The sequence below is a fragment of the Atractosteus spatula genome, chromosome 13, assembly GCF_055471065.1.
Source record: "Atractosteus spatula isolate fAtrSpa1 chromosome 13, fAtrSpa1.hap1, whole genome shotgun sequence".
Lineage (NCBI taxonomy): Eukaryota > Metazoa > Chordata > Actinopteri > Semionotiformes > Lepisosteidae > Atractosteus > Atractosteus spatula.
In genome coordinates, this window is record NC_142718.1 from 28,341,865 (window position 1) to 28,358,139 (window position 16,275).

Below are 16,275 nucleotides of genomic sequence, written 5' to 3' on the forward strand. Positions count from 1 at the left end.
CATTTCAGGTATTATCTTTTATCTATATTCAAATACCAATTAGGAACAAGGTCCTCTTCACATATCACGTTTCTGGGGAGATTGTTAGAGCTAAATGACTAATTGTGTATGCATTTACATAATCTGCTATGTTACAAACTGGGAAATCAATAAAACTAAAACGAATGGGCCTGTTTATCGTAATTCTTCTCAGCACAGTCCCATCGCACATCACCAAATTTTAAACTTATGGGGCAGAAGAGTATTACTCACATGCTTCATTCTATAGGTAGAGTGAGAGGAATACATGGTTGGTCTAAAAATGGGATGTAAATATCTTTATCATTCTTAAAAGATATACAAACTAGCAAAGAGAAAATATTGGGATTTGTGCATGGTAGCAGGCTTCAAGAAATGTACTGCAGGTTAAACTTTAATGTACATGCAGGTACAATAAAGATATGACTAACATCTGAAACAAATTAATAGCTCACCCCCGTTTCTGTTGGAAGGACAGATGTGTATGATTATTGTACTTCACATTTGTTTTTATCAGTGGATAGTTGGAATAACTCCCTTCAACAAGACAACTACAAAACTATGTAGGCGACCACAGCAGTCACTGAACTTTTGTGCTCCGAACACATTCCTGAAAATCCCATACTCCGGTGCTGAAAGGGATTGTAACAGCGCAATACATTCTCTGTTTTACGGTGGCATGCCCCCAGACATTTCAATCATTGAAAGATGAATGAGGCACAACCTCTACCCACCACACAGAGGATGTTGCTGTGCCCACATTAATCTTTTTTTCTGCCTGTATATAAGATGCAAAGGCCTCCAGGTTTTTCTCACTGTATCACATCTGGCCTTGCCATTCAGTTTTAGGTCCTCAGGGAGCCAAATGTTTCTACAAATCTGGAGACTGTTCTCCATATGTAGCACCTGACAGAATTAGTGGGATTAATACTCTTTCAGTTTCTTTTAAGACGCTTCAAATTCTAGTACAGTGTAAAAAAATCGAATAAATTTAAAATCAATCAAACCAACTCGTAGTCTTGTCTACGAGAAAAGTTAAATAAAGTTATTTGAACAACCATGTTTTACTGTCAGTTTGTTTTAGCAGATATTATATTGTAGATTTTGTTTCTTCATTTTATCACAGGATATAGTTATGCCTGCATGAACATACCCCCATATATATTATCCAATATTGTTTTTATTTCACAAAACCTGCATTGATTTACTAGTTTGAAAAAATTTTAGCACAGTCACCTAATGGTGGTTAAAGTACAATTTTACAGTTTCAGATTCTAATGTGCTGAATGGTGCATGTTAGGACTATTTTTGTAAATCTCCAGACTTGTAGATCTCATTGGTGAATCTGATTGGATCTTCTCCTCGACATGTTATCATCATTCATAGTGTAAATTACAATAAAGAACCATCTTGCTTTGACTGAGGCAACATGTGAAGTTTAAATTCTTACAGTGCAATATACTAAAGTGTATAAAATGTACCAATATGAAAGAAAATCAATAATGCATAAATGAAAGATTTTGATTTTATAAAGATACAATAAAAGAGCTATGAATGAAGACTTGTGTGAGTGAACATTGAAATGATGACTTGTAATTTTTATAGAAATACTTAACTCCCCTAAATGATTTCTTACTATTCTTTAAAATTGTAGGAAACGTACTTTAAATTCAGACAAATGGGTTCCCAGTGAAAGTTTTCAAACTTAAGTTTATTAAAGCAAATGTCTGACCTAAAATTTCCACATAAGCCTTTCACACCTAAAAATGAAAGAATTTAAAACCAAATATAAAACCTTTTTGTCCATTTTCATGAAATAATGCTGCTCTAAGAAGATCACTTATCACCACAATTTCCTTTCTGAAATGAAGTTTAGTTAAAGTAAGGAAGATAATTGCTGCGAACAGCAAACTAAAACCATGAAGTCTAAAAAAAACTAACAATAAATTATGACATTCAAAGCTGTTAAAAATAATGGTAAAAAAACATTTCATCCAATCACGATACAATTGCAAAGTTCTTTGGTACTTTTTAACCTTTAAGCAAAAGATTAATCTTCATTAAAGGGGAGAAAATAATTCCAAACAAAACAATTTGCCAAAGTTTTGTACAATATAAAAAGACAGGTAAGAATTCTCTCTCCTTCCTTCAAGTGCAATTGTTCGTTTTTTTCCTAACATGAACCTAAAACAGATAAAACCATTTTTAGCAGCAAGTATACTGCGTTAAAAAAGACTTTCTTGAAATTCATACCATTTTTGTTCCACGGCAGTCTATGTAACTATGATGTTTCTTCATTTCTCAAAATAAACAGTCATAGAGCTCAGGTGAAAATCCACAACTGAAACCTGTCATCAGGATTGCATGGAGCTAAGGCTGGATGCTCACGATGCGCAGACAGACACATTTTTGATCCCGGATTAAAAAGCAGCTGGTCCTAAGAAAGAAAAAGAACTTCCTTAATCAGTAGATATTGGCCGACCGTCACGCTGAAGAACACCAAATCATTCAAGTGTATATTGTGATGTGTCTGAGGATGACGATAATCTATCCATCTATTTTCCAACTGCTTTGTTCAGTACTGGGTAATAGGGGAGCTGGAGCCTATCCCTGCCACGGGCGCAAGGCAGGGTACACCCTGGAGGGGACACCAGTCAATCGCAGGGCACACACAGGCACAGACACACACTTGCACATTCACACCAGGGCCAGTTTTCTCAGAAGCCAATTAACCTCCCAGTATGATTTCTGACTGTGTGAGGAAACTGGAGCACCCTGGAGGACACCCATGCATCTGTGGGGAGAACGCAAAATGAAGCAGCAATGCTCACCACCGCCCTGAAAACAAAATTCCGAAAGCTAATTTCCAGTTAAACGGAATTTGAACGACCTACATTACATAAATTTAATAACATGAATTACCTCTCTTAACTCCCACTTCTGTTCTACACCAACCAGTGTATTCCGGCCTTTGTACTGGCAGTCGTCGAGTTTAACAGCTCCTTCTGTGCCATGCAAGCACAATTCCTTTTGAATGTTGTGCCTAATCTCATGATGTGTGGAATATTCAAAATACTGAAAAATAAAAGGTTTCAGCTGAATTTCTCTGCCACACAACTAAATACGCATTAAACATGCTTTGCAGTTTATTACATGCTTGGAGACAGTTTTCCATAAAGGAATAATTCTCTTTCTTACATAAAAGATAAAACAAAATCATTAAAACCCATTTGATAAAAGTGCAATCATCCAAAGGCATTTTGAAAAACAACAGTTGTTTAAGATATGTAGCATGTGGAGACACTGCAATAACAGTATCAGTTTGTAAAATGCCTTCTTCTTCACCTGTGACCTATTCAGTTACAGCATGTTGCGGTCGGAACTGCTGTAAAGCTATTCCAGGCAGTGCAGATTGCAGAGGAACTAACTCCTCTCCTGTTCCTCGTATATTGGGCAATTTAGCATAGATAATCAGCCTACCAGCATGTATTTGAGAGCTGGGAGGAAACTGGAGGTTTTCAGAGAAAACCCATGTACACACAGGGAGAACAAAACCGCTCGGAAAGGTCCACCGCCCAGAATCAATATTTGGATCCAGATGAGAGGCAGCAGTGCCAGCTGTCTATCAATCTGTAAAATTATCTTTTTTCCTTCACAAAGTTAAAAAGTGATTTTCTGTTATAAATGGCTATTTATTTCCTTCAATTGTGAATTGTAAGAACTACCCAAAGCTAAAAACTTTTATCACAATGTAGAAAAAAAATCTGGGATTCCAGCTTTCCCCAGTTACTGTACATTCTGTTCTTATTCTCCCTGTAATGTCTTACAAAGCACCAAGAGCTTTATTGCTTACAAGCAGTGGTCTCTAATCCTGGTTGTGGAGATCCCCAGTCCATTTACTCACCCTATATCACCAGTGTTTTAAACTTACATAATTTAAGTATTTCAACCGTTGATCTATTAAGCAAGTAATGTTTCAATAAAGGAAACGCTGGTCCTTGAGGAAAAAAGAATATTCAGATTTTTGTTCCAGATGGTCTCTAAATTACTTCCTTGAACACTCGGTTTAAGAGAACACTGTTAAAATTGTTCCAGGCCTTCAGACACTGGTGATTTTATGGCTGCCTATAAAACTGAAATGGGGCTCTCCAGGACCAAGGTTGGAGACTCCTGGCCTACAGTATCCTTTCTCCCGTATCACATGTGCAAGGTAGGATATGCAGCTTAATTAAGAACATACTATATGAAACGCATTTAGTTTGACTCTTTGTATCACAGAAAAGCACAATCAAATCTGAATATTCTACCTGGTTTCCCCCAAGTCCATGGCAGGGATACATTATCAGTTGTTTACCTCCTTCATTGTTTTCTCCAGCATCAAGACAGGAATCTTTTCCTAGATTCTTCACCTGAAAGGGGAGACAAGTGTTTTTATTGACACCGTTCAGTCAGAAAACAGCAAACCTCCATCAAATGTTTGAACTACTGTAAGTTTTCTGTTCATTTTGGACAATGTCTATGGAAAGAGAAATTTTAGGATGTGAGTTTTAGCTTTGGAGAGACACCATAAAAATGTATTTACAGAGCCAAAGTGAAGAGGGTTGAGATCAGGCATGAATGCTTCAGGATACACGTTTTTCAAATACCAGGAGAAGCTCTTGCATTTCAGACGCTGCCGGAGATCCACCCTTTTGGATACATCTCCAAAGGATTTCTGTGGAAACAATGTAAGTCATCATGAAAAACCTTCCTGATTACTTTGAGTCAGTGCTATGATACCCAATTCAGAAAGCTGTAGAGACCTGTCTTAAAATAAATCTCCTTTTCCATTTCCTAGCCACATTGTTTAATTACGACATTCCAAACCATTAAGTGAACGTGGTTAAAGAAAGCCCCCCTGCCTTGTGTCTATTTTGGAGGCCATAAAACAGACCTGTCTACTTTTAAGGCTTTTTCTCCTGGGTGGTAATGCATTTCTGGTGCCTCTCTCAGCCACATCATCATCAATACTGCGATTTCAGTGCCTAAGAATGAAATGGACTGCCAGCCCATTACATCGGGAGCAGCCAAAGATCAAATCCAAGAATCTGGCATTACCAGTGCTCTACTCAAACCAACAGAGCTATTCCGACTGAATCTGCCATTCATTGCCCTTGATAAAGTATTGATTTCAGTAAGTATGTTATTTTCTTTTCATTGGAACCCATTTCTAAAACAATTCTGGAGCAAATTTATGGTTACCCATAAATTTATACATTAAACATCTAAGAAGAAAAAATACAAATCACAGTTCTACTCTCACGGAAATCATTAACAGCAAAAAATGTTTTTGATGTGACCATTTGCTAAGATTACTCTACAGTAATTGGTATAAAAATCATGCATGTATATGGTGGATGTGAAACATCTGCTTAATCAAACTTAATTTACTGTACATTAGTGAATATACAGTATTTTCCAACACATAACCAGAAAAAGCCTTCCCCCACATGCAATTCTATTGCTATAGTATTGTATATACAGTACAATACTGGAATTGTACATTATTTTTACAATTTAAACTAATTAAAATTACTTAGCAATAGAGTTGTATGTTTCTTATTCTCATGAAGAATCCATTTTAGAATTATTTTTTTTTTCAGATTTGTAGTATACGTAAAACAACAAAACGGAAACAAGTTATTGTGAGTTGTTTCAAAGCAGAATGAAAACTATGAAACTGTAAACATTAGCTTATTAAATGACTTACAAGTTAAGTTTTGAATTTTGTGATGTGCAGAACACTTCACAATATCATTAAAATACTTCCATAAAAACATGATCTAAATGTGACTTATTAGTGGAAGGCTGTGGGATTTGAATTTGTTTTACTTGGAATCACAGGATAATCATACTTATTGTCTTCATAATAAAAGACTTCAGGTTAAAATTATGTTCTCAGTAGTTACTTAGTCTGGTCTGTCTGTGTTTAAACATATGTATAATATCTTCCTCAAGGCAAACAATGTTTTTTTTTTATTTTACCTTCATTAACCTCATTATAAGAGATCGACTTGCACATAAGGAAGGAGTCTGGGGCTACACGACTAGTCTTTTGAGTCTTAATGATCAGAAAGAGCTTATCGAGACGGTAAACTAGACTTCATCTCCCTCTTGTCCCTCTAATTTCTTTTTATATAAATTTTTTTGACATATCAATGACAAGTCATGTCTACTCGCACAAATGCCAGTTTAGTAACTTTTTTTTTTTTACAAGCTGGTGAAACAAAAACACAGCGCAGTCATGTTCAGTTCTTAGGCCTTTCTAAATATTTATGTTCCATTCAGACTTGGTCCAGACAATGACAAACGCAGAGCCCAGCATGTGGCCAGCTGAGCAAAAAAGCATAGAAATAACAGAGAACAGAGAGACAATCACAAAGAACCTCTGGCTCTTGAAAAATATTAAAATATTTCACTGTAGACATGCTGTTTGCTTAAAGAGAACATTGCACAGAAGCTGCCCTGTGAATATTATGCAAGGTTGATTAATGTATCAATGCATGTCTGATACTTCTGTAAAAAAAAGCCTTAGATTTTTGCTTAAATCTGTCTTCATCTAATAATATTGCAAAAGGACTGAATCACTTAAGATGATATTATAAGATGAATGTTTATTGAAACAAGAATTAATAATAATAGACTCAGCCTCCCACACATCATGGAACTGCCACCTACTTCTTTGGCCATCTGTGCAGCTTGCTGATTTCTCCGGTAAAATATTTCCTTATAATCATCCATCCAGACCTCTGCAAGGCGAACCTGATTGCGCGCAATAACCTGGGTGCCCTTAGGGAAGGTATGCGGGCTTTTAGTGCGGAATACGTGACCAACTACAGAGCAAGGGATAATCTCCAACTGCCCACCACACTGCCACACCTGTAATCACAAGGGGATGTTATTTAATTACAGTAGCACCGCAACAACATCATCAAATCAGGCTGATCTCAGCATGCTGAGTTCAACCAGTCATTCACTTATTCCTAACATAATTAGACAGTAATGCAATCAGACATTCAAACAACAGAGACCATCACGAAAGATGCTATCTTGCTTTAACTGTGGGGAAATGAGAAACCAACTGGTGAGCAGTGAGAATACGGCATCCCTCCCCAAATCCAGATTATATCGATAAGCATTCTGTAACTCATCTGGAAAGCCAAAGGTCTGATTTTGTGCATTGCTGCTGTTTGTTTCAAATATGAACATGGTCATTTTTTACTGGAGCTCAAATATTAATTTATAGTACCTATTAAGAGTTTTATTTTAACAGCTTTGAAAGCTTTTTTTTGTATTGATGCTTTTATACAATGTCAATCCAACAGTTGGTTGAGGATTGAATTAATGTTCTGATAAGAACCCCCCCCCCAATGAAAAACATACCTATCAATAAAATGTTTAATCAATAAAAAGTATTTCACAGCATGAGGTTGAAAGTTACTTTAAAATGTATTGACTATAAAGATATCAATTTTAATAATAAAGATAATTGAATATAATCTTCGTCTCTAAATGCAGTAGCGCCCATTTTGTTTCTAGTGAACTGAAAGGCTAAACAGCTTCTGATCAACAAACTGCACTTACTCGGAAAGACATTTCGATATTTTCTCCTCCCCATATTTCCATTTCTTCATCGTAACTTCCAATATAATAAAAATACTCTTTTGAGATTGAAAACAGTCCCCCAGCAAAGGTTGGAGTTCTGTGAAGTAGGACACACAGTTACAACGATAGGAAGAACTTGAAACATTTGCTGGAATATTGTATTTTTCATGCTGAGGTTTTCAGTTTAATATCTTTTCTCTGTTGTAGCAATACAAATAGGGAAAAACATAAAATAATGAATAACAGAATTTAATCAAGAAAATAATTTATATTAGTTCCGGAAAGATCCTACTGATTGAAGGAATGCCTTTTCTGAAAGACATGAATTGGATCATTCACATCACTTCTGCTCTGGCCTGCAATGTCTGAGAAAGTGATGGAGTGTAAGTGACTTCAAGGTCACTGTTGATATCTGTCACTTCTGGTGCAGATGCATCAACAGCTCTCGAGACATCTGTGTTTTTCTAAAGTGTTCCCAATCGCCCTGCATAAAACTGTTATTTTGCAAAAGGTGAAATGGCAATGTTTTTAATGGTTGTGATTATCATTAAGCCTTAGGCAATTTTGCAGCTAAAAAGTATATAAACACTCTAATTTTACATCTTCATGAATGACAAATATAGAGAGCACAGGCAGAAGTATCTGGTAATATTTTAATATTAACTACTGAAGTTAAACTGTTTTAACAAACATTGTGGGCCATAATAGACATTATGGATTTAGGTACTCTATAAAAAGAAAATCTTATAGAGCAACATATGAACAAAAAGAACAAATATACAAGTCATTTACATTAAAAAAAACTACAGTATTCTTGTACTGAGAAAATGTCTCAACCAAAAGCTTAGAAATAAATGTATTCTACAGTATGTGTACAATATCTTACTTGACTGGATAGGTTTCATCCTTTCTCCTGCGTTTCTCGTGATCTGGAAGACTTTCCCATCCAAAGGATAAACCCCAGTCGAAATTGCCACGGTTGTGATTTTGTCCATATGGAGAAGGTTTCATGAATTCAAAGGTATTGAGGTCGATTGTTGTGATGTCTGGGCTCACTACTGCTGTATAGTTTTCTGCTATTCTGGCAAGTAAAGGTTCCAGCCAGCCTTGGAAACACTCACCTAAGGATTAGGTTGAAAGGATTAGACACCATCAGGTGAAACACCTCACTGTTCACAGCACTGCATATTGTGCAGGTTTGTAGTATACTGGGTTACACCTTGTTTGCTGCACAAAACAAGGTCTGTAGCTTACAGGATGCCTGTGAGTCTGCACTGCTATGCATAAGATACATCTATCTTCCTAATGATGTCTCCTCAGCTCTGCTGGTGTTGTGAGTTTGCAGTGTGAAAAAAAGAAAACTGCATTTCAGGAGATAAATGCATGCAGACCACAGCTCTCATCAGCTAGTATTATGGTCACAGAGTTGATTTAAAGCTGGCAACTCCAAAATGAAAGACATACATATTCATTTAAAATGCAATAAAACAAAGTCAATTGAACTAACCATGACACACATACAATAAAATGTAAAGTAATTTGTATTTCATTTTCAAAGTTCTGCAATGAAAGAAAAAAGAAATAATAAAAGTTTTCCTTCCTTCAGGCTGTGGCAAGACATTTCTACATGTTAGCACAGAAGTGGCAGAAGTGTTACAGGTACAAGAAGCACTTAAGATATACTGCATCAATTGTACTTAAGAAAACTAGCCATTAATTTGCCATTCAAAACTCATCCAGTAGTTTCTCAAAACGGTGGCAATATCCAAATTCTTAATATTGTGCCAATCCATAAAGAGAGTGACTAAACCAAACCAAGTAATTATATTACCATAAGACTCACTTCTATTACGTTAGGTTATTGAAAATATTAATTACAAGAAGAATTCTTTGGAACAGACTACCTAGTTTTATAAAAGATAGGTCTAACTTCAGGTTCTGCAAACAAACAAAAGCAGTAATGAATACATAGTATAACATTTTCAGAAGGCTTTTGATGACGTTTCAAAATATTCAAAGTAATATATGTACTTGGATTAAGAAGTGATAAACAGGATAAAGTATAGATAAGGATCGAATGCACATTTTGGGGTGATAAAGTTAGAAAAGTGTCTCTATGTCAGTACTAGGACCACCACTCTTCCTGAATTATAGCAATCATCTAGATTAAGGCATCAGTTTCTAAGATGACACCCTGCCTTCTTTTTAGATACAGCTGGATAAGATCCTCAGATCTCTTGGCAACAATAACAAAACTAGCTGGATGGACTGAATAATGTCCTTTCATTCTAAACCTTTCTAATTTAACCCAACCCACAATTATAAAATTATAACTGACTTTCCTTTGAGAAACTGAATGTTAATTAAACAAAGTGGAAGCAATCAACCATACAATACAGGCTCTTATTTATGCAATACAGCAATATACTGTAGGCCAGGCCATACTGTATACTGTATTACACCAGGGGATTTTTCTCTTATTGGTAGATTTTATCATTTGTTAGAAAAAGATTCCCTATGAAATATTTTTATGATAAAAATAAACTCTAAACCATGAGATTTATAAGATATACTTACAGTGAGCATCAAGGAAAGTGAGTACATCTCCTGTTGCAACTGAAGCTCCTAATAACCTCGCTGTGATTAGTCCCTTCCTTTCTTTTTGTCGCACTACTCTAACAATGTGCAGCTGTTTTAAATAATTATCCAGCTGATCCTTCAAGACCTCTGTCGATATAAAAGCACAGGAGAAAATAGGTTTTATCAAATATCATGAAGCTATATTCTACAACACTCCCATTTGTGACAAAGCTCTTAAAACTCCTAAGTAATTGACAGGAGTTTAAGGTTTTTTAAGTCATAAAATAAACTAGAATGTTAGTTAACACTACATTCTGTAGTTAAAAAGGACAATCTCATTAAGGACAGCAAGGTAACCCAAAGAGAATTAAATTATATTTGTATTTTGCATTACTTGAATGTACTTTATTACATCAAAGGAAAATGCAAGAAGAATATTTTTTGAACGGCCAATAAATTAATGAAGATGTGCATTGAATCTGACATTAGATGTTCTAAATGTGGAATTTCGATTGAAAAGAAAGCTACATGGCTTTTTGAATACACTTTTCTCATTTGCAACCCAGATACATTCTAGACATTGGCATGTCGGCATGTTCTTGATCCTAGCCATTTCGTTTTGTAGTTCTATTTTATTTGTACAGTAGTAATACAGATCTACAAATCACTTACAGTAAGCTGAATTTGTAAGTTGCCTCTTTTTCTGAGACATCCTTCATATCAGACTGTGTAGAGACAGACACAGTGAGAAAGAATTGGTCTTTATCTCCGAAAATGGCGTGCTGCCAAGCCTCCCTGACCAGAATGCCTTGACTGCAGGGAATTGGGTATCTTTAATACAAAATCATAATGCTCATTGACTCGCAAGTCATGACAGACTGCTGAAAGTCATTCAGAATTAAAAGCAGCTTGCCCTGTTCACTTATTGCGCCTTTAACTGCCTGAGGCCTGCTTACAAGAACCAGCACTGATTCATGCTTTCTTAATACTTTGCTTACTACCAATTTTGGTTTGTCTTATTAAAGTATTTAGCACCAGTGCATCTTCTATCCCCTGTATCCCTGCCAGAACCAGGCATTAAGAACATGTTTTACAGAATGAACCTGCCCTAAAAAAAATACTTAGTAATAAGTTGAAAATACAAGCAGGTCCTATCTTTTATTCGTTTTACCATCAGCACTTGCATCATCCACCAGAATGATTTCTTTCAGAAAGATGGCAGGAGATGTATGTAGCACACTGTATACTGTTCGCAACAATGTGCTCCACGCTTCATTGTGGAATACGATGATTACACTAGTAGTTGGCAGAGGAGGGCAGCGCTTGAAATTTTGTTCAATACACCTGCAAAAAAGGAAACAGTCACACGAAAGGTTGGGTGACAAGGACGGACTTTGGTAATAAAAACTAGTAATGAAGTCAGACACAAGCAGAACACACACAAGACCTCTGAAATTTCTGTCTATCCAAGAAATGACAACTATGAAAAACATAACAAGAAGGTTTCTTTGTCCATCATTTAAGAAGAACCACAGAAACACATAATTAGCCAAACAAAATTCAGTCCTCTTTGATGAATCAGCTATGTCTACTAGACATGCAGACACACCAAAAAAAAAAAATAAAGAATGGTGTCTGTGGTTCATGTTAGATTTGATCATGTAACTGCAGGCAAACCTTAAAGCATTTGTTGGTCCTAAGTGAGGTTTTAAAATTTTAATATTTCATCTACTGGAAATGTTTAATTAGAGAATTATAGGCAACATTTTTAAATTATAGAGTTTCTGGTGTGTTTAATGTTATATCTTGAAAGTCTGTGGTAAATGAAAAGGAATTTAGCATTGTATTTTATCTGATTTACTGAAAAACTCTCTTTGATAAACTGGTACTGACAAACAAGGTGTAGTCTGCAGTTTCTAATGTACAGATGTTCTCTGTTGAGAACTGTAAAAATAACTTTTTAATACCACATTTACAATTAAACAATTAAACATGGCTTTATCTGACATACTGAAAATGCCACCTGTTGTTAAACATATTTTAAGGGAAAATCATTCAAAATTCATTTTATTCACACACACAACTGACTTTCTCTGAACATGCATTCCTGCCTCTTTTCCTAAAGCCTGGCAGTACATGCTTTTGCTACAATGTTTAGAACACAGTTTACTGCCATTTCAAAACCTTCTTCACTTCAACAAAAATCTAACAAATATTGTAATTCTATAAAGGATGCTGTGGTACATCGAAGTTCCCTTAAAGGTTGATGTGTAAATTCACATTCCATTTGCTATTTCAAGAAAGATCCTAAAGAATATTGCAAACTTGAGGAAAATGAGACAAAATAAATGACAACTGAATTAAAGAGATGCAATGAAATTTAGCATGTCTAAATCATTCCCTATCCCTCTCATTTTCCTCTGTTCTGCAAATACCATTCCCTTCTACTTTTTGGACTCTCCCATGGTCAGGATCTTTCATGCCAGGCCAGTTCAGAGTGGCTGCCACATTCCACACAGCTTCAGAGTATGATCCCTGGTTTGGCTATAGGGATAGCCCTAGAGAATGAATATGATTAGATCCAGACAATATTTATCTACACTTGGGAGGATACTGAAAAGAGATGGCAATGGCAGCGCTATAAAGCCACAATGATGAAAGGAATATTATTGAACAATTAAAAGATTACATACTCAGGTGGTCTCGTGTCTGGTCCAAGGTCTCTGCTCAATGAAATCCGATCACTGGCAAACACATTAAAGCAGTGCTTCTCATCTCCTTTCTCCTTTTCCTTCTGCTCTGCTGGGCTGAGCTTGTCCGTGTGGAAAGGCTTCCCGGAAGCTCCAGGAGCATTGGGGTTCTGAGGTGGTCTCTCCAGGGCCGGCTTGAGCTCTGCTGCCGTATAATATCCCGGCAAACAAGGGTGGCTATCGCCCCCTCCGGACTGCCTTAGAGGAGCCTTGATCTGCATTTTTGGCATGGAGTCCCTGAAATTATTGACGGCCCCCATCATCATTCCCAACACGGCATCTCTCTTGTTAACAATGTCCTTCAGCCAGGGTTCCTCCTTTGGAATACTGCTCACAACTTCACGTTGGATTAGAAACAAGAAGGTTATAAAAATAAGGGCAAAAATTGCCAGTTTCCAGGGAAACAATCGCCTTCTTAAAAAGCGCCGCAAGGCAGTCATGTTTGCTTACGATGTCCAGTATATCGAAAAAAGTAATGTTAAGCACTTTGAGGTAAAGATTTGGATGACATACATGAAGTTGGTTGCATCATCAGTAGTCAGTACTACAAAAAAGAAGAAAACACATTTGAGCTCAAGGAAACACTTTTTTCATAAATCGTTCTTTGTAAGTGACTTTATTTGAAAATAATATAGGTGCTGTCCCACACTAGTGAGAATAAGGTGTAAGGATTCATTACATGACTGTTGGCTGATGTTGAGGCAGCATGAACATTTAATTTTTAACTGAAATTATAGTAGCCCATTAGCAAATAGTTTTAAAATTTACAGCTTACATAGATGAGCTTCTTTGCTTTTAAAATATTATGTCCATTTCAAAATAACTTTTCCAGAACCAGGAATAATGGGGACATGGATGTTTTCTGTGCCATTTTGCCTAAAAAATAATCATTTGGAATATTGATATTAATATACATTCCCTCTGTAGGAAACACTCAGATATGTTTATGTGGAGGTATGCCACAGGTAATGTTCTTACAATTTATATTTCATTAAAATGCAAATGATAATGTGTTTTAATTTTCTATTTAACCCTGAAAAGACGTCTAGCACAATGAATTGCTGATCTTGGAAACCCAAGAATTCACCACTGCCAGATATTTTTGAGGGGAAAAAAGGGTTTGAAAACGAATGGGAAATATTCAGGATGCCACAGTATTGTTGGAATGTTTTACTGATTGACCCTCTATGCCTCTAATTGAACAGAAAAGATTTATCTTTCCCATAATAGTATTAATAGAGAACAGGTGTCAGATTTGGCAATGCTGTGAGAGGCATACTACATAAAATAATATGTAACAATTTTGAGAAATTGAGTAATCTCCTTTAAGGATACAGAAAAATACTATCATGTTATTCTGCTTCCTCACCTTTAAATTATTATACCCAAGACATTTATTAGTTTTTTTGTTTCGTTTTCTGAAAACTTCTCTAAATTGTCTTTCAAACACAAAAAAAACTTCTACTTTTTAGAAACGTAATAGTTACTGTAATAACTTTAGCTCTGTCTCGTTTTTTTTTAGTATTAAAAAAATTTGGTTACGCTAAAAATCTTTAAAAAGCTAAATTGATACTGTCAACGTAAAATACATATCAATACCCGTGAACTCAAAATTTGATTTTGCCAACTGAAATATTGTGCCATTACAGTCATACAGAAAACAGTATGCCTGGAATCGGGTGTTAAATGATACTAGATACCAGAAAATAGTAACAGAAAAAGAAACTAGCAAACATCTGCTTCTTGTAAGTACTCATAGAAATAATGTAACGTCAAAACAGACATGACAAAGCTTGAATATTTCGGTAAGTTGTGTTCTTAATCGTTACATAAAATCCCAACAAAAAATGTATAGAGAATTACCCATGCTTTCAATAAATTTGGAATTTCCTACCTGTTCGACATACTCCACAACACAGAATGGGGCGTTTTAAGATTAGATGTTTGCGGATGGATTTAGATTCAACAGTTCAAACTTTGTAAAATTCGTGGGTTTCCTGTAAAAAAAATATAAATGTGGTGACTCCTTCATGTAACAGTCAGCACTCTGGATTCAGACACTCAAATCACTGTAAACTACTTCCGTCTCGTTGGACCCAGGTGAGTTCTTAGATACAGGTAGAGGGAGGAGATCTCAAAGTACGCTTGCGTAAATAGGGTTTCTCAAAGGCAAAACGATACACCTGAGGACGTAGATCTTTTAAAAATATATACACTGCGCAAGTACAGGGGTAATATCGTTCTAAAACACATTGTTTATTGTAAATAAAATGGAATTTGACCTTTTAATTGTAGTAAGTTTTATGTTTTAGATATATCCTTATGCGGCTTGATAGATTTAACTTACAGTGCATTACTTCTGACTATGATCAGTGAAAACAGGACCTAAGCTTGTTTAAAATTTATTGTCTCTTGAATAAAAAAGCACAAATTTAACAACTTTTCTAAATATACCGAATGTCTGTGCTTATGAACAACATTAACGTGATTTAGTCGGTACGTTACATCAGATCCAAAAGGCGATTTTTGCTTAGAATCCTAAGGAAAGGCTTAAAAATCAGTGAGATATAGAAGCAGCACATGTAGTGCCTATAAACATTGTATTAATAAGGATTCATAGGAATTTGTCATTAGAGAAAATGGATTTGGAATGGTCTTTAAGAGCTTTAGCAGAGAGTAGTGGAAAGTCCAAATGCTTATTTCCTGCACCAGTTTCATCTTATGGCACACATTATAATCTATTACGTATTATAATGTGTGCCATAAGATATATATATATAATCGTAGACGAGGTAACTGGTTTGCGCGCTTCTACGTACCTGTATGTTAATCTCGCAAACGGTACAATCATTATTTTGATGCACTGCCTTTAGCTTCAGGATTTTACAACCTAGTTTTACAAAACAGTTTATCTAGTATGCAAATAAGCTTTTTTTTTGTTTTAAATTATGGGCCACCAATACTTCAATGTGAACCTCACAAGTACCTGTGCATTAAAGTAAAAGATGTGGACGTACCATCATGCATTATGAACAAAGTCAAGCATAATTTAAGAGTTACGACACGTCTTCAGTTTTTGTGTAATATATTTTATTAATAATGTTCTTACTGGAATGGGAATGGAATGTCTTTCTTAACTCTGAAGTACTTTGAAGCTCAAACAATTGTAAGTTGCCTGTCTGGTGAAACGAGTTTCGTCTTCTGTAGTTTGGGGAACAGTTTATTTCACCCCACCCCAGCAGGATGCTATGACTATTCTATAGAAGTGCCAGTTCTTTAAGTA

The 16,275-nt window shown here is 35.7% G+C and overlaps 1 protein-coding gene across 1 annotated transcript; it reads right to left on the minus strand.

Moving 5' to 3' along the window:
* Positions 1 to 1,713: 1,713 nt before the first annotated feature.
* Positions 1,714 to 15,065, minus strand: galnt3 (UDP-N-acetyl-alpha-D-galactosamine:polypeptide N-acetylgalactosaminyltransferase 3 (GalNAc-T3)). The gene is made up of 11 exons (XM_088930307.1): positions 14,887 to 15,065; positions 12,936 to 13,536; positions 11,414 to 11,586; positions 10,240 to 10,389; positions 8,549 to 8,783; positions 7,642 to 7,759; positions 6,736 to 6,936; positions 4,601 to 4,732; positions 4,326 to 4,427; positions 2,941 to 3,093; positions 1,714 to 2,455 (listed from the first exon to the last, which is right to left on the minus strand). The coding sequence occupies exons 2-11, from the start codon at positions 13,430 to 13,432 to the stop codon at positions 2,342 to 2,344; spliced, it is 1,875 nt and encodes a 624-aa protein (XP_088786433.1). The 5' UTR covers positions 13,433 to 13,536; positions 14,887 to 15,065; the 3' UTR covers positions 1,714 to 2,341.
* Between the last annotated feature and the right edge of the window lie 1,210 nt (positions 15,066 to 16,275).

Excerpts from the sequence above, each read along its gene's own strand:
- galnt3 (XM_088930307.1), bottom strand. The coding sequence starts at position 13,432 with ATGACTGCCTTGCGGCGCTTTTTAAGAAGGCGATTGTTTCCCTGGAAA. Across the intron at positions 10,390-11,413 it reads GGATGATGCAAGTGCTGATG|AGGTCTTGAAGGATCAGCTG; the intron begins GTAAAACGAATA and ends TTATATCGACAG. Across the intron at positions 8,784-10,239 it reads CACTTTCCTTGATGCTCACT|GTGAGTGTTTCCAAGGCTGG; the intron begins GTAAGTATATCT and ends CCTAATCCTTAG.